General features: G+C 39.3%; 1 protein-coding gene across 1 annotated transcript in view; it reads left to right on the forward strand.

Moving 5' to 3' along the window:
* The window catches only part of ALDH22A1 (aldehyde dehydrogenase 22A1), a 243,611-nt gene that overhangs the window by 83,832 nt on the left and 137,331 nt on the right, over positions 1 to 22,448 (forward strand). Inside the window, exon 6 of the mRNA XM_089458099.1 lies at positions 15,292 to 15,445. Within this exon, the coding sequence (XP_089314225.1) occupies positions 15,292 to 15,445 (154 nt within the window). The remainder of the gene's footprint in view (positions 1 to 15,291; positions 15,446 to 22,448) is intronic.

Genomic DNA, 22,448 nt, shown 5'->3' on the forward strand with positions numbered 1-22,448 from the left:
ATCGAAGTGCCAGTTGCCGTGTGATGCTGCCACCTCAAGAAGTTGTATTGGGCCAAGATCGAAGGTTTTGAGTGAAGATTGAAGTCTTTTAGTGAAGATCGAAGTCTCTAAGGCAAGGTCGAGGTTGCTGGGTCAAAGAAAGTGTTGTTGTTGCTGCTAGGTCAAGAAGGACCATCTGCAAGTAAGGAAGAAGGCTAACTTGGTGTGGAGGATAATTTGTGTCAAGGTCAAGAGTCTTGGAATATCTCTGGAAAACTATTGAAGGAAGAATTACTGACGGGGTTTTCCCCTAGAGAGGGGTTTTGCCCTGACTGTGAGCCTACATATGGTGTCCATTGTTTTATGTGCTTTTGCTTGGTAATTGCTTGATGAACTAAGATAAAGAAGATATAAAGAAAACTAATAAGAAGTCAAGAACATCACAAGTACTTATAAAGTATAAGAAAATCTTTCTGCCTTTCAGATTTTCTAACATGACCCACTATATTCTTCCACACTTTCTTGCATGATCTGGAGGCTTTCAGGATCAAACTATTCGTCATACTCAGAGGAGATGTTTTCCACCTCATTGCTATTGGCCTCGAATTCCATAATTGATATTTGCTCATCATCCTCACTTTCATGATCATCTTGGTCATCCAAATCCTCATCTGGTAATGGGCCATATTTTTCTTTGATCTTGAGAGACAATTAATTAAATGCACTAGTATAATAGACAAACTCAGAGAAGAGATAATCTGTGGGGTTTTCTTCATACTCTCGCCTTATGCTGTGGAGGTTTGATCTGCTTCTATTATAGAATTGAGTATGGAGTCTTCGTTTTCATGCTTTATCAGATGATCGCAAAGCTCATACCACAAATCCAATCTTTCCCACAGGCCTTGGATTTCTTTGGGGTTAAGGTCATGGATATTTTCTTCATCAAAATCAATCATTTTTCATGATGTTGCATATGATGCCAAGATGGAGTCGCTAGGGTGAATTAAAATAACTGGGTAGATGCTTGCTTCACCCAACAAGCATTAACTTTGAAGTTCAATTAAGAACAAGGGCTTTGTTCTTCCAATGGAGTCACCAACAATGATATGTCGTATGGAGAACAAAACATATGTCTTGGTTCCCCAACAACAATGCCAAAATATTACCACTCAAACTAGCAGGGTCTTAGGAGGGGATCCTATAGGGAAACTACTAGGTCAAAGGAAACAATGGAGCGATAGCCCATTGTCACCTCAACTAAGGCTCCCTGCTCTTTACAGACTTTCACCGATGGGAGGAGACCCAATATAAGAGGAATCACAATAATGGATGTGTCAATGAGAGGATAAAGGGTGATTCCCAAGGCCTATTCGTAAGAGAGACTCAATTGTGTGGCTTTCTTGCTTGGAAAGCAAGGTGATAGGCTCTCTAGGAAGGGCTAAGAGGATTCTCGAGGCTAGGGTTTGGGAATGTATCTTGTAAAGATGATTCCTAGGCCTAGAAATCCTTATGGAGACTTGGTCTTTATGTGATCTTTGCAGAGTTGAAGTTGTAAAGTTCTGGGACCAAATCGACCAAGAATTAGGTAAAGGAAGTGGAATTGATCAACCAAGGAGGGGCTTGACCTAATTAGGGAAGAGAAGAGGATCAGGGACAAATTTTCTTTTGAGATTTAGATGCAATGATCCTAATGAGGTCACTAGCCCAAAATCAACCTTGGGCAAGAAATGGTCCTGTGGCTAGGGCTTGCTATATGTCGGAATTACACTGTCAGAATTGCTTGAAATTTGGAGGACCACTTGAGCAAACTACAACGCAGTAGTGGACCAATTTTCAAGGGTTTTGGACGGCTACAAATGATTTCATGTGATGCACTAGGAGACCTTCTACGGTTAGGCCTAGAATTGGAAGAAATGGAGAAAAGAAATGTTATTTTGACCACCAAAAGGATACGATAATCATTGCCTTATTTCTTGGGCTTAATGAAGTCAAGGTACACATAGATCATGAAATTTTGTGAGCTAAGGAGCCTTAATTGATCTTTGCTATCCTCTCCAAGGGCAACAACTAGATCAATAGAGATTTATACTTCAAATTTGCGAAGGAGAAAATGTCGAGATTTTTAACCTAAGAGGTGCCTTTAGGAACATTCGCCCAATCTGTCAAAGCTCAACTCATGCATTTAATCACTTATTCAAGGTCCCAGAAGAATTTCGCATTACATTTAACCCATACAAGAATAAAGATAGCAACATAAATTCAGTTAACCAGTAAGATAATAAGAATAACATCAAAATTTCGACTTACATGAGGGAGAGAGAGTATCCATTTATCAACTTCGCATTAGAGAAGCTCCAAAGACAATAGTGAAATCCAAACATCATAGGGCATTAAGAAAAGCTCCAAAATTCATCCCAACAAAAAGTGCGAAAATCTCATAAGAGATACTAATCTAATCCAAGTGATGATGAACGAGAGAGAATGCCTCTCTTCTATTTATACAATCCTCTAAGGGATTTGAATGGCCTAATTTGGTCTAATAATGCCCTCAAAATAAAATAATGTACATAATAACAATACTTTTGGTGACAAGCCCACCAAATAACTCAATAACATAAAGGTAAGCCTCTCAAGAGGGCATAATGATCAACATAATGAGTCGTTGGGCCATTGAGAAGGCCAAATGAAGTCCAAAGTGTGTCGTGATGAGAGAATGGACTCCAAACTTAGTGGACAAGGGGTTGACCCCTTGTTTTTCAAGCAAGAACCTGTGGTGCTCCGAAGTGGGTGTGGGGGCTAAAGGACATCCTGATGGGTCTCCAAGTGGATCAAAAATGCCTGTAGACCATCTGTAAGTGATAGGATGATGACATAAGCTCTCCCTCTGCAGTGGGAGACATCCTCTGGACCCTGGAACATCTGCGAAGTATATGGTGCAAATATGGAGTCGGTTGGGCATAGTGAACCAGGCGCGTCATCCTCATCCAAAAGGTGGAACACGAGCAATCGATGATCGGTGTTGGGGATCCATGAAGTAATCTCTGCTCTGGTGGAGGCCCATGGCTCTCAACGCTAACCCCACAAGTGCCCATGTGGCCCTCTAGAGGGCTAGGACCCCGTATAGGGAGACTAAGCCCCAAATAGAGACCCACTTGCAATCCTGCATAAGATCCAATTCGTCCCGTTGCCCTCTAATACAACAAATCATTAGAATAATCAAGTAAAAGAGCTTACAAGTCATGGAATCAATGGGACACTTCATTGTTGCATACCCTTCCATAGCGGGCTTTGGCATGTATAGGTGTCTCCAAGCTCAATAAGGGGGTTAACCAAGGTTCCTATTAGGTGGTTTCATCCTTTAAAGGGGGTGACATGTACATGGTACATCCCTCAAGTGGTAGGTGGCAAATGATAAAATAATGGAACGAAGTGGGGGTCACGGGAGTCATCTGGACCACATGCTATGGTACAAGGGTATCTATAATAAGGGAAGCCCACACCTGGGTATATGAGTGTAGGAGGGAGAAAATCGTGGTACATGAGTTACCCCGACCTTTATTTTTCCACCCTTCTTCATATGCCTTTTGCCTTTGATTGATTTTTCTTCATAACTGCTTGGGGCTCTAGGGGATGAGAGCATGATGTGTAGTATATAGCAGTGGATACCCCCTTTTAGGTGGGGAATTTCATTGCCCATCAGGGGTTGGGACAATCATGGGTTCCTTAATGTGGAGGGGGCTCATTTAGGGCCCATAGGAACTAGGGTGATGGCCATAGATAAAGGGTAGAGCTTATGATTAGATTTTGCCCATGTTCTAAATGTGTATGTCCCGACCATCTTTTGCATTTTGTGGTACTTTTCTTGTTGTGAGTGGCGGAACTATGCTTTTTCTTTTCCTTTTAGCTGCATCAACCTCTGGAGCATTGTTCTAGGCCCGACCCAAAGTGTGGACAAGGGGAGGGGGAGGTGAACCTTGTGTGGACCTAGTGGACACACATAGACGCAGATGGGAAAAATGATGAATGGGGCCAAAACAAGCAGAAGGGAGTGATATATATGGTATTGGGAAGCGGAACCATGCAACCAAATTCCTGATTTCCCATGTAGTGCCAGCCCTTGAGCCAATAGCCAGTAAAGGAGATCCCACGGGACTATGATATATGGTTAACCAGCGAATTGGGCAGAGGAGACAAGAGCACAGACCTAGCCCACTCTTTCTGCCGAATCCCCCCACCAATCCATGCCCAAAAGTGTCCATGAAAAGTAAACAAAATCACTCAATTAAATCAATGACAAGTCGTACCTTTGGGGTCAGGAGGCCCACCTTCAAACATACAATCATATCAGATGGGTGAGGGACCACATGGCTGGCTCAGGTAGCAGAGAAAGTGGCACATCAAGCTATCTGGTGGTTGCAAGGGGCTGTTGGTCGCCGACCGAGGACCATTCATGAAATTTTTTTATCCTATGCATACTACCCACAGGTAGTGGGTAACAGGTCCTAATGCCAAAAATTTCAGCTGGAGCAGAAGATCCGAAACTTTTTTTTGAGGTAATTTGCTGACTTTACATTGATAGATCTGTAGGAGCATTTTTGGCATGGCTATGGTATTAATCTAGGTCTATTCGGTCCTTTTGACAAACTTCTATGGACGAATTTTGAGACTAGATCTCGCATTTCGTCAGGCATCCATTTTACTTTGTTTCAAGAAATTTGTGGGATCAGTTTTGTAGGATTTCAAGGTTTATTGAGGCCTCTTCTAGGGCATGTCCTGAAGTAGACGTGGCATTTTTGAGGATTTTTAAAAGTATTATTTGGTGGCTAGAAGGTTGGTTCTTAGGTCTTATTACACATCTGAAGGTTGTTTTCGGATCTTGTATAGACATTTTTTTGCAGCTTCGTTCTTAACATTCTTGGCACCATACATTGGAGGTTTGTTGCAAACTAAGTGTAGCAGATCCTGTGGGACGATTGTACTAAAGTTCCTTAAGACTAGCAGATCTGATCCGAGTCTATCTGAAGAAGTCTTTCACTGAATTACGAAGACATGTTTTAAGGTCTGTTAAGATGAAATGGAGTGGAATTGGAGGCATAATTTTGCTTACTTTTGAAGGGTGTTGAATGGGCATACCTGGAGATCATTCATGGAATCTGCTTCTCTATTCTTGTGCTCTATTTCTCTCAGCACCATTGGAGGCTCAACCTTGAGTATTATATTTCTGAGCTTTAAAGGTTGATCCTTATTAGTAAGGGTTTCTTTAGGTCATCTTCTGTGATGAGCTAGTTGAATTAATGCTCCTTGGAGGTTGATTTCCAAGATTTTTTATGGTCAATTTTGGGCCACATTAGGTCTATGAACATTGATTAGTGTTAGGCCTCATTGAAAGTTAAAAAAACCCTTAACTTTTCAGTCATTAAGAGGCTTTAGCTACACCAGTGAAACTCTATGTTGGAACCATAGGCACGTTATAAGGGCAAAGAAGGTAAAGGTCAGATCAGTGGCAGAGGAAGTCATCTTTAGGCATATCCTTGGCAGTCAGTGACTCATTTCACATTAGCAAATTTTAAAGGGCATCTTCAACAGTGGCACTTTTTGCATCAGAAAACTTAAGGTACATGAATTGTTCAAATTAATAATTGATGTGAAATTTGTTGCTGTTCACTTACATTGTTTTGAATTTTTGAAGAAGTTTTCTCTGTTGCATATTTGAAGCGCACATTACTAGAAAGGGTTTCATCGAACATCTTTGTAAGTGGGTCATTGTCCTTGGTACAAGAACCCACAAATTGTTTCTCTTTCTATTTTATGGGTGGTTGGGTGGTGCAAGACAGGAGACTGAAGTCTCCTTCAGGTTGTAGCTTGAAAATACTTCAGGGTGGTGCTAGGGCGAGTTGGATCTTGCAGGGTGTTCGAGCATCCTTTTAGTTAAATTTGATAAAACTAGGTTGTTGGAGTGTCCTTTCATTTGGAGCTGGTAAAACTAGGGTGTAGGAGCATCCTTTCAGGAGTTGGAGCTTCTTGATAAATTAAATGCTTTTCTAGAGTACTAGGAAGTTGGAGCTTCCCCTTCAGTTGGAGTTGAAATTTTTTGTACTCATAAATTATTAGAAAAATGTTCAGTGGTTTTTCTCCTGGAAGGGTTTCCACCTAAAATGTACTGCTCTTGTGATGCGTTGATGATTTATGTTTTGATTTGATGTTAATGCTCTGAAATTAATAATTAACTATCTGTAAGTGAAACGTTGATTCAACAACCTCTTAGTATTTCCAACAAGGTGATAGTGGCAGCACTTGTGTATTTCTCGTTGTCTAGGTCACCTAGTGAGGTTTTACACTAGGTTCTATATTTTGTGGTAATAAGCTGCATTTCTTTCCATTTGGTCAACACTTCTCGTATTGTACATTGGCATAGTTGATGCTCCCTTGTGGTGAATATTGCCTTGGGTTGTAGCCAAATGAGCACTTCTTCATCAAGTTTGAGAAGTCTTGTCTAAACTCAACAATTCATTACCACACCTTTCTTCAAACAAGACACATGAAAGGTTAGATAAATCTTGGAGTGAACTTTGAAGAGCTAATTTGTAGGTTACTTGTCCAATACGTTGGAGGATCTAATGGGGTTTGTTACCCACCAAAAGTGGTTAACCCATAGGAGGAATTTTTTCTCCTCATTTGACAACTAACCAACCACAATACTATGATGGCCCTTATATAGCTATACATTAGAGCTTTCCACCATTTGCTCCAATCAATGCTCTCTCCCATCTAACATGCTTCTTGGAGGAAGGTGTGTTATGTATTGGAAGGTACGTTAACCATTCTTGTGATCACGTGCTTTCATTTAATGTTTTGGGGCATGCTAATATGGATCACACTCCAATTTGGAAGATTGAATGCTCTTAATTGTACCCTTGTTCCCTTGCTTCACCTGGTGGGTTACCCCTCACCCCTAGTCTAGTGTGACCTCCCTTGAGGTCTGCCCTTCAAGAGGGGTACTAATAGGAGGCACTGATTAAAGTAACACACTCAAGGTAATCTGTGCTTACCACATTCTGTGTTTCCTTTACTATCCACATGAATTATTTGGTTTGATTGACATTTGTCATTGGGGCTAGCACCTTTGATCCTCGTCTATGGGTTAGGGCCCAATAATTTGCTCGAAGAGGTTGATGAGGCTGAAAGAATGATAAAAGCATATGAAGCCACAGCTAAAGAAAATAAAAATGTAATAGATGGTTGGGACCTAGTAAGCCTACGGGCAAAAGCCTAGCATGAGCTCTACCCCCCTCATTAGCTATCACCCAATTCCTCAACATATCTTGTGACATCATAAAGGAACTCTTGAATGTTCCATCCTCGATGGGCAAGAAATTGGTACATCTTTAAGGGGTATTGGAAAAGAATAAAGCAAGCTTTGTCTCCTAAGCTATGCAATGAAGAAAGATAAATTATTAATGTAAAAGGCAGGCCAGGTAAAGGGGTAACTCGTTCCTCCATGATTGCTCCTACTTCTCATTATAGTACTCATAGATATTAGATCATTTCTATCTGGTGCCATGGCTGGGGCCATCTTCCTTGAAGTCTTGCCCACCCCATCAACATTATCACCACATCAAATGTGGATTTATGGGTCTATTGTGAAATTTCCTTCTCCTTGGGGGTTGGAAACACCTAATAGGGATGAAGGTATAATCATCCTTGACACAAGTGTGGTAACTTGCTTACAAATTTTGAGCTAGAAGGGCATTGGAAGGCAAGGTTTGTGTGAACTATTCTTGTGTCTCTAACATTGAATATGGTTCACAATGATACTTCAAATATTTTTGTTCTTAATGATGTTGATCTCTTTTAATCTTGATGGTATGTTTCAGGTGGTTCATGAATCATCACTCATGCAACAAAGATCCTTTGATGGAAGACTTTATACTTGTCCAACATCTTTCATAGGATGTTTTGTCCATTAATGAGAGGAGATACGTTCTTGTAGCCCCAATCTTGCCCTCGTGAGATGGACGTTGAGCTTAGATGAAATTTCACATGGTCGTATGCCCTTGCTGCACCCCGGATTTTGAAACTTGAAACATTGTACTAGGAAACCAAGACATTGGCTTATTTGATGATGTGCCCTGATGGACCCAATACAACCCTAGGCTGGCCTTAACCTTGTTTGATGGGTGTCAACTTGTTTAAGAGCCAAGATGAGGACGATTATGAATGAGATGACTTGGGAGGGCTAGTACATCATGCCCATGTGCTAATGCTTTCCTTAGAGCATGCCATGCCATCCCCACATGAATTGAAAGGGTGACATGAGCCTTCTTGGAGATGGCATCATGGTAGACCGTAGAAGAGGAGTTATTTGGAGATATTCCCATGCACTTTTATGATTTGTTGGAGTGAGGCGCACGCATAAGACTCTTTGTCACTTGCTTGATGGAAATGTTCTATTTTGAGAGGATGACTTCATCATGAACAACCTTTCTTCTCACACATGTGGGATTTTTCACGTATTTATGATGTTTTGAAGCTATCTTAAGATTGGCTGGTGACTTTAGGCTCAATTGAACACTCAAGCAAACTTTTTAGGGCTTTTTCTTGTAATTAATGAAAAGTGACTTGGTTACCCTCATATAAATAGAGGAGAGTCGTTTTCATTTGGATCATAGGAGAAATTTTTTCTCATATGGGTTACATACTTTTGGTGGGGCTTTTGCTTGTAAATTAATGAAAATTGACTTGGTTACCCTCATATAAATAGAGAGGAGTCATTTTCATTTGGATCATAGGAGAAAAACTTTCTCCTATGGGCTACCCACTTTTGGTAGTAACTGGTTCCAAGTGCATAACCATTCTACTCGAAGAACTACTTCATAACCACCCATTTTGATAGAGAACATATGCGTTTTGAGTTGATAATCCCCGATCATGTTTCACATTTTCACATTTCCTTGCACATTTCATCATACTTCCATTGGGTACAACGATTTGAAAATTGTGCTCCTTATGGACATAACAATGGGTTCCTTCAACCACTTACTCGTCTATGAATAAATCTATGGGTGTTGCCACTATTGGTCAAAATAATCACATTTCAGTTCTCTATGTAGCCTATCAATTTTAAGGTCTGAGTGGCAAAAATGTTGTATAAGTAATAGAGGGAAATTAGGTTCCTCCCAAGGAGATTTTGGTTTGCCTCTTCATGAGGAAGAGGGGTGGTATTTGCACAGTCACGCTCAAGAATTTTTTCCTTGATATGTCTCTATCTGGGGTGTGTGAGCTCACAATTTTAGTGGAGACAAATTGAATCCACTTGAGGTTGTGTATGGCTATCTGTAATGAATGCCATGTCTAATTCCTTGTGGTCCCTGGTAACTAGGGCCAAAGTACATTACCATTCTTCCCTAAGAACTACATCACAATTGTCCATTTAGAGAGTGAACATGTGAGTTTTGCTCCGATAGTCCCACATTTAAAGTTTCACATTGTCACATCTACCTCCAAATTTCATCAAATCTCCATTGGTTATCATAATTTGAACATTGTGCATTGCATGGTTGTAACAATGGGTTTCTTCAGCCACTTGCCTATGAATAAAACTTTGAGTGTTGTAATTGTTAATCAAAATGATCATCTTTTGATTCTTTATGTAGCCTATGGATTTTGAGGTTTGAGGGGTGGAAATGCAATAATAAAGTATGGAGGGAAATTAGGGGTTCCTCTCGAGGAGCTTCTAGAGCTAGTTCTTCAAAAGGAGGAGGGTTGCTATCTACACAATCATGTTTGGGAATATGGAGGGAAGTTAGGGGTTCCTCTCAAGGAGCTTCTAGGGCTAGTTCTTCAAAAGGAGGAGGGTTGGTATCTACACAACCATGTTTGGTAATGTCTTCCTATAGTATGTTATATTAAGCTTTGAAATTTCTCTTTTCCATAGTTAATACAATGAGATTTTGTAGTAATGCTTACGTATATTTTTCTTTTATAGTCACTAAAGAAAGCATATGTGATTTGAGCGCTGCAAATTCTAATTGCACTTGCTGTTCTAGTTTACATTTAATGATATGTTTGTAAATGTAGCATACTACTATAGTTTTGAGAGTTCTTTAAGTTTCTAGCTATCTAGGGTTTTTGTTTGTAGGTTTGCTCACCATGAATTGACATTTTAACAAAAGTAAATACAAAATAAGTGCAAAAACAAAACCACAAGTGTAAAGGATGTTGAGATGTACAAGATATAGAGGTAGAGGCTGAATGAGGTGAGGGACAAGGAGAAGGCTCCTCAACCTAATTGTCAACTATTGTGAATGGGCCGATTTGTTGTTTGATAATGTCATATGGAGAATACCTAGGGTTTAGGGGGCTCGACTTTGTAATCTTGGGAAGAGCTTTAGATCAAGGAGCTCCATTACTCCTAATATCCAAGGCCTTGGAGAAGAATCTTTGAATGGAATATATCCAGCTTGAGTAAACTTGGACTAGTACTATGTGTGGAGAGAGTATAGCTCTTGAAACTCGTAGAGTTGATCTATTTGTTGGTTTGGTGGTGTCTTTCCTAGGGTTTGGAAAGAGAGCTCCTCAAAGGTCTCATGGAAGTTGAAGAATTTTATTTATTTATTTTTTTTTATTTTTTTTTATTTTTTTTTTTAATGGGGGTTTGTGTTTGAGAAAAAAACTAAGATAACCAATAATAAATTCAGATCCACATTAGGAGTGGTATGGGTCTCTTCCTGCTATTTGTTGCCCCAAGCAAATAGGACAACAGGGAAGAAAGAGGGGATCCTCTTAATGGGATTAGGTAGGGGGGTCCACACAAGGTTGATTTTGCTCTAATTAATCTTGCTAAGAGTAATTTGAGTGGCATATATGTTAGAAGTACCTGTATTACTCCACAAACATTTTTGGATGCTTAGGATGGTTGCAACAATTGTTCGAATCATGGCTCCAAGTAGTATTGTCAAAGTGCAATGTCTCATAATTTTTAAAATTTCTTGCAATTTGTTTGTTTAGAGCCATTTTAGGATTCCAACTTGCATACAAGACATTTGTTGTGTAGATGGTTTTGTTTACGGATGGTACAATGTTATTACTCAATTCTGTTACATTTTGCTTTGAGAGCACAAGGCTTTATAAAATATCAGTCAATAACATATTGTTACAAATTCTGGCAATTGCTTCATATTCTATCTATTTGTAATAATTATAATAAAAATTGTCAGGCAATTTATATTGATCAATTGTGTTACATTTAACTATCAATCCTGTTAATTTTAGGGCTACATAGTTATCTGCAGTAGATAATTGCATTTTTAATTTTTTTTCAACATTTTCACTTTACATTCACCCCATAACATCATATCATCATTAGCAATTAGGTACAAAGAACATTAATATGCAGTGGAATAGTAAGGAACAATAGAAGAAAAACATACACAATAGAGATTCCAAGATTTAGGTCAGAGACCAGGGCAAAACCCCACAATTGGGAAAACCCAAAAATAATTTCTTCTTCTTCTATTCATCAAATGATCAGCTGAGATACAAAGTACAATTATAATGAGATATAAGTCTTCCATTGTCAATCACGTTGGGCCTCCTAGGGCCAACCCTGGATCATACAGGATCCTCATATATCTCTGTCACAATCATATCACTGTCATCATCATCATAAGAATCACTGTTTGACTGACATACACAATGTCATGCCACTGCCAAATATTACTGTCATAAGAATTGACATATATCTATGTTATATCATGGCCAAATATCACTGTCATAAGAATTGACATATATCTATGTTATATCATGGCCAAATATCACTGTCAAGGGATCACTGACATACATCAAGGTCAAGAGACCACTCTGCCATACACCACTGAAGATATATATATATATATATATATATATATATATATATAAGAACACTATTGAAATGCCATGCATAAGACTGAAGATATCAGTATCATATAATCACAAGAGTCACTGTTTTGCTTCACCGTCATAAGCACATGCGTCACTGCTATATTTCACTGTCATAAGCACAATTGTTTCACCGAAGATAGCTGCCCACACATAATAATATCTCTGCTTAACTGTACACTGAACTAGGTCTCTCTCTAATAGCCCAACACTATTGAACACAACCTGTCCATCTAGTACTTAGAATACCTTACAATTCATACAATTACATACCTTAGAAAATGTCAACTTCTGATCATAGAAATCGTCTCTGTACAAACTTTATCTCAGAAATTTCGGCCCTGGTTAGGGCACCCTGTGGGAGCTACAGGATGGTCTCTTTCTTGACCAATCAAGCCTTCAAATCCAGTGCTATACCTCCTCTAATAAGCTATCTATCCCTGCGCTGCCCTTCAAGCATATCAGTCTTGATTTACTGCTCAAGCCTTGGTCAGAAAACCTTCGACCAACTACCAAATCAGGGCTCGACCCTATCTGAAATAACTCAGACATATAGCAGCCCTGTCATAGATAATTAGCCATCAAACGATGCTCAGAATAACTGCCCAGACTTGACTCCAAACACAGCCCTGAACACTGCCGAGTTCGGCCTGAAAAACATAGCAAAGAAGGCTGCATTGATCACAAAGATAGGCTGCACTTATCACAGAGAATAGGCCGCCTTTATCACAGAGAATAGGCCGCCCTTATCACGGAGAGTAGGCTGCCTTTATCACAGAGAATAGGCTGCCCTTATCATAGAGAGAAGGCCGCTTTTATCACAGAGAATAGGCCACACTTGAACCTCAGAAGGAAGCCACATAAGGGAAGAAGAATAGGCCACAGATAATCCTCAGAAGAAGGCCAGATAAGTGAAGGAGAATAGGCCGCAGAGAGATGCCATAGGTGCCCAAAATCCACCACATAAGAAGTCTGAGTTGCATGCCAAATGATGGAGGTAAGTTTCCAATTTATAGTGGTTTCCATATATGAAGAGACATGACCTCTGGGGCAAGCTGATTTGTAATTTATGAGGCTGACTTGAGGAAGGGCTTATTAATTTGCACTTAATAATATTTAAATATATTTCACCATATGTCTTAATGATTGCTTGCCCAAACAAATTTGTCACGTCAATTAATAATGAGAGGAGTGCCAACAAATAGTAATAACAAAATAATAATTTAAATTTTTTTCCTTTTAACCAAATTGAATTCTTCCTTGGGGCAAGATGGGCTTCTTTTGGGGTAATTAGATTTCTCTTGGGAAAATTATCCCAACGCTGCCCGAAATTTCAACAAATTCGGGATTTGTAAACTTGTGAAATGCAAACACAATATGTGCATAATTAGATCATTTGTAATATTTATCTACTTTGAACCACTCTTGGTGTTGATCACGTACTTGGGTACCAATCATGTTGCTAAGACCTTGCTGTCACCAAGTTATCTCTTTGCATATCTTAATGTTTCCATCTTTCCATAAATCATCATTCCGTTGTTGGTAAGTTAGAATAAAAATCAAATAACATTGCAGAAAAATAAATGCACCACATATGCAACAGAAAGACCACCATGTTCTCATGGAGTGAGCTTCTTCTCTTAAGAGTTCATGGTCGCAATTTAAACAATAACACTATAAACTCAAATCAAAATATACTATTTATAAAACTAGAAAATAACAATCCATTTGAAAAGAAATATCAAGAAGTTTTATGCACTCTATCATAAGTTAAACATATGCTCCAAGAATCATTTCCTTTGAAATGGAGAAGACACTCTTATTTAATACAAAAACTAAAATATCCAATGATAAATTCAGATCCACAAATCTCTTCTAGGTCCACATTTTCTCATGTGATTATAAGCACTCGCCAATAATTAGCAAGTCAACAATATCTCCAAAAATTACCAAGATATTTGATAAGAAATCTGATCCAACGCTCCAAGATTCTTTCCATATCCAAGATGTTTCATTAATGATCTGATATCCATGGCAAATCTTCAATGCTTGAAGTGGGGATTCGAATTTGGAGCTAGGCGATAAAAGTGTGCATTGTTGGAATCTCCAAATATACCTGCAAGCTCACAAATATTGTTGGAATCTCCAAATATACCTGCAAGTTTCAAGGATAAGGGAAAGCATGCTATTTTTCTAATATTTAATCATAGACTAATTTAAAATACTAAAATAAATAGATTGGAAAATATGGAGCCTAATCTCACAAAATATTAAAATGGTCTTAATACAAGGTTACAGACAAGCGAAAAATGGTTAAAAGTCAAATGAAAGGTTATGAAAGGATGCGAAATAGTGGTATTTTTCATGACACAATAATAATAGTAATAATAATAGATCATTTATGGAGTATTCAACGTAAGGACAAATAAGTGAAAACTATATATGATAATAAATATATATAATTGATAATGATTGAATAATTGATATATGATTGGTACAATCACAATGAGTCTTGTGATTGCTAGGTTGCGTCTTTGTTAATTAAATTAACCTTATTATTATATATTGTCATATTCATTATACTATACAATTTCCCTTTCTTCCCAGTCCATAGCAATTGTTTCATCTTCACTGTGTCTGCATCTTAGCCCTGCACCATCCTCAGGGTCTGTATCATAATCTTGCGGCACCTTGGCACCCCACAATTTATCATTTTGTTATGCATTCTGAAATCTGTATTGCAAGATTGCCATAACCTAAACTGCAACTTATCCTTGCAGTATGCATTCTAGCCTGCAACATCCATGCAGGAAGAGGGACTAGTATGATCCGTAGATTCAGTGCAGATGCCTAAATCTCATTTAGTCTCAAATTTGATGTATTAATGTCCCATATAAAATAAGTTCTGATTTAGATGAGTCTGACATTTCAAAATGGCTAATCTTAGGAGAGCATGAACGAGTGTAATCTTCATTAACTGCTAAGGTATCATGTGGATGGCGAACAGGGTATGTAGACGATTAGTTCTATGTGGGTCATAACTGATATCATATTGCTTGGTTAGCTTCCTGTGAAAATGATTATATGTCTAATTATGATTGTTGAAAGATATCAACTTGAGATCAAAGTCTTGTATTAATTGGAAATCTTAAGGTTCGGATAGATAGTTGGCATTTCCCTGGAGTTTTTATTGTTTCGTGTGGATGTAGGGCAGTATTAAAGGAAGATAATCCATTGCAAATAGGTAGAGATCCAAGTCCATGATAGACTAAAGTTCCATGTTTCTTAATTTGTTATATGGTGTGCCTTTTTATAATTATCTCAGGCAGTTTTTTTTCTATTTTATTTTGTTTTATAACTATTGGTTTTTAATTCCATTCTATTTTTGGCTAGCAGGTCTTCTGGCAGGTCAATGCTCCACAAATCTGCAAGAGTAGAGTTTCATCCGTTGGGGGTTATCGGTGCCATTGTTCCTTGGAATTATCCTTTCCATAATATTTTTAATCCGATGTTAGCAGCTGTTTTTTCTGGGAATGGTATCGTAATCAAGGTAGTGGCAATTGCAGTTTCTAAGTTTTATAATGAATTAAGTGGTCCAGTGACGTCTCTTTGTATTACCTATATATAAATGGCTCTGTGGCATTTTATTTCAATATGTTCTTACTATGATAGTCTGCAAAATAAGAATTGTAGTTCAAAAGAAAATGAGCTTTATGTATGCATTAATTTCTGTTAGCAGGTATGGAACTACATGATAGATCAGATAGTTTACTATAGAAGGTTGAAGAAGTATTTTCCTTTGTGTCACTTTACAGAATTCTATGTAATGCTTTTATTTGTTGTTAGGCACAATGCTGGCATAATATTGGATTTCAGATATTGCTATTTATTGCGGATCACATGGAATGTGAATGGGAGGATAAGGGTTTTGATATATTTGCATTGACGATCTGCTGTAGGGGGCAATGCGTTAATTTTCTAGCCTTAGCGACCTAGCAATTTGTTGCCTAGCAGATTCCTTGCGGTAAAAACAATTTTTATGCAAATCTATTGAATAATAGCACAGTTAGGATTTTAATGATAATAACAAAGGAAGCAACTTTAAACACAAATCTCACAGTTACATGCGCACAAGATTTCTGCCCTTCAAACCAGTCCTACATTTATTAAATTCAGAACTTACAAGGGCTCTTTTATTGGGAAAATGGCCTGTTACTGCTCAATCTAGCAGGGGTCCTAGGAGGGGTCCCTGTAGAGCAATTACTAGGTCTAGTGGCAACATTGGAGCAATTTACTATTTTTGGCAGTTTTTTCGGGTCTTGAACTTCCAGAGCCATATTGAGGCCCTAAACAATGTTTTTCGGCAAAATCGGGGCCAAAATGGGCCATGGACCTATGTTGGCCACTCGAAAGTTGTAGTCCTCAGATAGATCTTTCTAACGAGGTATTGTGCGCGTCAAACAGAGATTGTATGCCATAGTTACGACCCCGGGAAGTTGATGTACCAATTTATCCAAACGGGGCCCATAGTTTGGCGCTTCATCTCCTAGGGTTAGGTTTTTGGATGTTTAGGGTTTCCATTGTTTCTCAATGATAAATAGGCCTTTGAGCCTCATTGTAACATAGTTCAGAGGCATGTAGCCGCCACATCTCTTCTCAGAGATAAGCTACCATCGCCCGAGCTAGTCTTATTTCCATTCTGTTTGTAAGCATACTTCAGTATTTGATATTAATGACATGAAATGTTATTTCTGTTGCATCTCTGTGTTTATGGTTATATCCGTAATTTGCTAAGTTCCTGTTTAAATTCGGATCATGGGAGGAGTCCCAGTATTAGAGAAATCACTAAGGATAATGTATCAATGGTGCAGAGGTAGTGATTTCAATGGCCTATTCAATGGAGAGACTCTTTTGATGGGGTTAACTTGGTTAAGAAACACGATGAATGTCTCTCCAAGAAGGGCTAGAGGGAGATCTAGACCTAGGGTTGAGTAGTATTTCTTGATACGAAATGCTCTAGACCTAAGAATCCTAGGAGAATAGCGTTCTCTAAGTAATCCTTGTGGACCCAAACGAGGTCAAGTGTTTGGGGTGAAATTTCAAACAAAAGGTCTTGTCCAAGTGAGGGAGGAGAAAAGGACCAAAGAGGTAGGATTTGACTTGAATTTTTAATGCAAAGATCCTTGATGAAGCCACTAACCAAAGGAGACCTAGGGAGAATGGTCTTTGAGATAGGGCTTGGAAAAACTTGAGATTCAACTATTAGAATGGCTTCAAAATTGGAGGACCTCTCAAGGACACACCAACGTAGTTCTAGACCAAATTTCATCAATTTTGGATGGCTACAATTGATTTCGTGTGATGCCCTAGGAGACACTAGGTTTAGGGCTTAGAAAAGGAGAAAGGGAGGTGAAAAAGATTTTCGTTTTGGTGATCATCAAGGACTAGACCAGTGCCTAGCCTATTGGGAGAATGGAATCAATGAGTTTTCGATGTTTAGGGTTTCTTTTACCCAGTCAAGGAGTTCCCCAACAACTTTACATGGCCCTAATGATAGCAACTAGGGTATAAGAAAATTTACACTTCTTGATGCTGCAATTGATGACTTATCAAGGTAATTATGAAAATCATATACCCCTAGGCACATTCATTCGCTATACCAATCATGAAACATATGAAAAACCCTCACAAAATCAAGATTCGACAAATTCACATTTCCATTAGGGCAACAACTCCAGCTTCATGAGCGAAAATGTTCATACATTATACATTTGACATAAATAAAGAGATAAATCATAAAAAAACACTTACAAGTATAACGTAATTATCGAATCATCAAGAGACAAAAGATTGAAGCTCCAAGACCAAGACAAGATTTCCAAACATCAAAATGCATTAAAGATATCTAATTCGTCCTCCAATAGCTGTAGCAAAATTCTCAAGAAGAGATAAACATCCAAATCCAAGTGATGATGAGAGGAGAATGAGACTCTCATCAATTTATATCATACTCTAAGTGTTCGATTTGCCTAATTAGGCCTAATGATGCCCCAATTAATAAAATACTGTGCAAAATAACATTACTTGGTGACAAGCCAACCAAGATAGCTCCATAATAGGTTAAAGGGCCATTGAAAGGCCTAATGGAGTCCAACATGTGCTAAGATGAATAGAAGGCAAATATAGTGATAAAGGGGGTGGCCCCTTGATCTCGAAGCAAATGACCTGTGGTGCTCCCAAGTAGTTGTGGGGGAACAGAACATCCTTATGGGTCTCTAGAGTCCAAATGAATCAAACAAGCCTGTATCCCATCTGTAAGGGTTGGAAGAATGATGCAAGCCCTCCCTTTGTCTCCCATGGTGAGACACATCCTCATCTAGGCCCTGGATCAACTGCCAAGTGTGTGGTGCAAGAGTGTAGCTAGTTGGGCAAGGTGGTCCAGGTGCATCATCATCATCAAATAAGTGGAACATGAGCGAGCAATGGATGGTACTGATGGATCCCATGATGTGGCAATCTGCTCTCTGCTATAGTGGAGGCCCATGGCTCTCAACGCTCACCCTACAAATGCCAATATGACCCTCTGGAGGGCTTGGACCCCATATAGGGAGACCAAGCACAAGATGAAGACCCACTTGCAATCCTGTATAAGATCCAATGCGTCTCTTCACCTTGCAGTACAACAAATCATTAGTGGAACCAAGTGGACACTTCAAAGTGACATGCCCTTCCATAATTGGCTTTAGAACGTGCAAGTGTCTCCAAGTTCAAGAAGGAGGTTAATCAATGACCTTATTAGGTGGTTTCAACCTTAAAGGGAGTGATAGGTCCATGGTACGCCCTGCAACTGGCAGGTGTCATGTGAATAAATGATGGAACAAAGTGGGGCATCAAGGGAAGGCTCCAAGCCACATGCCATAGTACAAGGGTAGCTATGCTAAGGGAAGCCCACACTTGGGTATGTAGATGTAGGAGGGAGCAATCGTAGTACATGAGTTACCCCTGGCCTTTGTTTTTCCACCCTTCTTCATATGCCTTTTGCCTTTTATTGATTTTTCTTATATAACTGCTTCGGGCTCCAGGGGATGAGAGCATGATGTGAATGATGTAGCAGTGAATACCCCCTTAAGGTTGGGCAATTCATCGCCCACCAGGGGTTGGGACAATCATGGGTTCCTTAGTGATGTATAGGGGCCCTAGGAACCAGGGTGAAGGCCAGAATGATAAGGGCTAGAGCTCATGTTGGCTTTTGCCCACATGCTAAATTTGTATTTCTTGACCATCTTTTGTATTTTGTGGTACATTTCCTGTTCATAGTGGCCAAATTATGCTTTTTACTTTCTTTTTAGCTGCATCAACCTCCGGGGGATTGTTCTAAGCTTGACCCAAAGTGTGGACAAGGGGAGGGGGAAGCTAACTCGTGGATCTAATCGAAAAATGTGGACTCGGATGGGAAATATGTGAGAGGGGTTATAATGAGTGAAGGGGAATGATGTATATGGTGTCAAGAATTAGGACGACACAACCAAATTCAGGGTTTCCCATGTAGTGACACTCCTAAAGCTAGTAGCCAATAAAGGAGATCCCACGGGACTAAGATAAAAGATTAACCACTAAGTTGGACAACGAAGACAAGAGAACAAACCAAGCCCATTCTTTCCATCGAATCCCCCACTAATCCATGCCCAAAAGTGTCCATGATAAGTAAACAAAAATACCCAACTACATCATGAAAGCCTTATCTTCGAGCTTGGAAGGACCGCCTTGAAACATACGATCATAACAGATGGGCGAGGGAGCAAAATGGCTGGCTCAGGTGGTGGAGATGGTGGCACATCGAGCTATCTGGTGGTTGCTGGCTGCCGAATGATGACCATCTAGGAGAAAATTTTTCTCCTATGGATATCACCCACAGGTGGTGGGTAACATGGCCCACGTAGGAAAGTACAACAACAAGAACCTAGAAGTAATCCAACTGATGAAATCCCAAATTTGTCTATTGATTTTGCTGGCTGATTTGGATCTCAATTGTTGCCCCTTGCACCTTCCTTGAACCCTGGACACTTGAATGGGAGCCCTTGTCCACCCAATCATTGAGATCTTATTCTCACTATCTTTTGTGCTCAAGAAAGTTTTGTGTGTCGTCAACCTTAGCCTAGCCTTCCTTTTATAAGTTTGAGTTATTGACCATTTCCACAACTCTAATCTCCAAAGTGATTGATGATTGAGATTATATCTCAACAACACTTGAGATCATCAGTTGAGATTCATCTAATTCAGTGACGCAAATAACCTTTTCATTCATTAGATTAACTCACTTTATCTTGTAAAAAGGAATTACTTTAATAACTAAAGAAATTGCTAAGGTTAAGACTTTTGTACACCTAGACACTTAGGCTTGTGCAAAAGTGCCTGCCCAAGCTACAAACATCAACACTCCCTCTTTGCGAAGAAGGTACTTTTGGAAGAACCACCTAGAATTGGCTTCCCCTTTGGTCCCGACCCAATGTCCCATGCATAATCCTTTACTATGGATTTCCTCCAAACCTCCTGGTTTTTTACCTCTTCAAGGACCCTACTCATCACTGCCATATAGTTTGGAAACTTGTTTGGACACTTGCTCTCCTTGAATGTGCACTGAGGAGCCTCCATATGTTTCTGAGCATCCCTCAATGCCTGCTAAAATCACCTAGGTCTCACGAAATAACTCTTAGAGAGCTTTCTTCTAATTAATTTCTCCCCTCATAAAAAGAGAGTTACGGTTTGCATGTGAAAACAAGGGTTTTCCTCCTTACTCCATGCATAGATTCGATATCTCTTAAACTTAGCCTTAAAGATTCCATCGCCCAAGTAGGTGTTGAAATTTGGGGTAGCTTAGGGATGAATTTCCCTAGGAGAAATCCAACTGCCCCAAAGAAAATCCTAGCTACCCCAAGGAGAAACCATCTTACCCCAAAAAGAGAGTTTGATTTGGATAAAGGAAAATTATTATTTTGGCACTCTTATTATTAATTGATGTAGCATAATTTACTTGGGCTGTCAAATCATGTCTTCATGTTGGCCTCTCCTCCAAGCAACAAAAGATTAAATCATAATTGGATTTCTCATCAAGTCGACCTCACTAAATTAAAAGGTCATGTTGGCATAAGTTCAGGTTGGCCCCTCTAAGAGAGGCATCCCTTCACCCAATCAAATGCCTATATATTGGATCTCCTTGTGACTTATTTCAAGCATGGAACTCGTACATCTAAGGGCAATTATCTGAGGTATTGCAGGACTAAAGGAGTCGATCTAGAGAGGAGAAGAGGACAAGTTTCTTTATCTTGTTTCTTGTGTTCTGGATCAGGTTCAGTAGGAGCTGTTGGACGAATTCGCTAGGGCATGGTTCTATGGATAATTCTCTGTTTTGAGGTGGATTTGTAGGCCACTTTCTGCTGGAGTATTGGAGAGGGCCGAGCCATAATTTCTGTGCCTAAAAAGGGTCTGCTATAGGGCTACTCCTAGGGTAATTTAGATCGAGTTATGTTGATACATATCTGTGGTTGTTTCTGTGTATATGCTGCAATGTTACACCCTGTTTTGGGAGGGTCGTAAGGCCTAAAAGATTATTGATGCAAGGACAAATTTGTATCAAGGATAGCCTAGTATTTTTGTGGAGATTTGAGGCCCAAACTAGGGCTGTTGCAACTGCTACTGGAAGCCCTAACTATTGAAGAAAGTGTAACTAGGTTCGGTCTTCATAATGACACATTCCAATATGAATGATGTAAATTATATCTAGCAAAATATTTTTGTGAATTTGAGTCATGGGTTTCATGCTCAAAAATGTATTTGATTAAGTAGCTCTTATTATGAGCTCTAGGTTAGGTGAGAGGTTTGTGTCATTGATGTAAATGTTTACACTTGAAGATGTACAATGTATGACTCCAAGATCAAGGGCAGAATCATAGTGCAAGACTCCTTCCAAGTCATGTAGAAATCTACATGGTAAGTTCCTTAGATAGAACACCAAGGGACACTATTCACAAACAGATCAATACACCAGTATTCTTGACGTGGTTAAAACCCTCAAAGAGGGAAACACTCCACGACCGGAGCCAACACGGCCACTTCAGGCAATTTATTAATGTAAAAGAAAGAAATTTACATAAGCTTCTCTCATGAACGGTCACCTTACAAATGACCCTCCATGCTCTTTAAATAGAGATCATGGACCAATCGGGTGTTAAGCCACGGATCAAGTGTCGGTAATACCGAGGAGAGAATGAACCATCGGATCACTTCATGTCTAGAACATATCGTGATCGTCGGATTGTAAGTTACAAAAGTACATATTAAAGAAACACACTTTACCTAACTCTACACTAGACCAAGTTATACTTAACTATTTCCTATGTGTCGGAATATCCTAACATCCCCCCGTAAGAACAACTTGGGATAGGATTGGAGGATGTACAAATATGACACAATAGGAGAAGAAAGGAGGCATTAGAGCCTATCCCCCCTTAGTGACAACTTCCTGAAATCCAACCATAAATCGAAGTTTAGTAAAC

Source organism: Pinus tabuliformis, chromosome 7 (assembly GCF_031772625.1).
Source record: "Pinus tabuliformis cultivar Carrire ecotype Pingquan chromosome 7, CPIR1, whole genome shotgun sequence".
Taxonomy (NCBI): Eukaryota; Viridiplantae; Streptophyta; class Pinopsida; order Pinales; family Pinaceae; genus Pinus; species Pinus tabuliformis.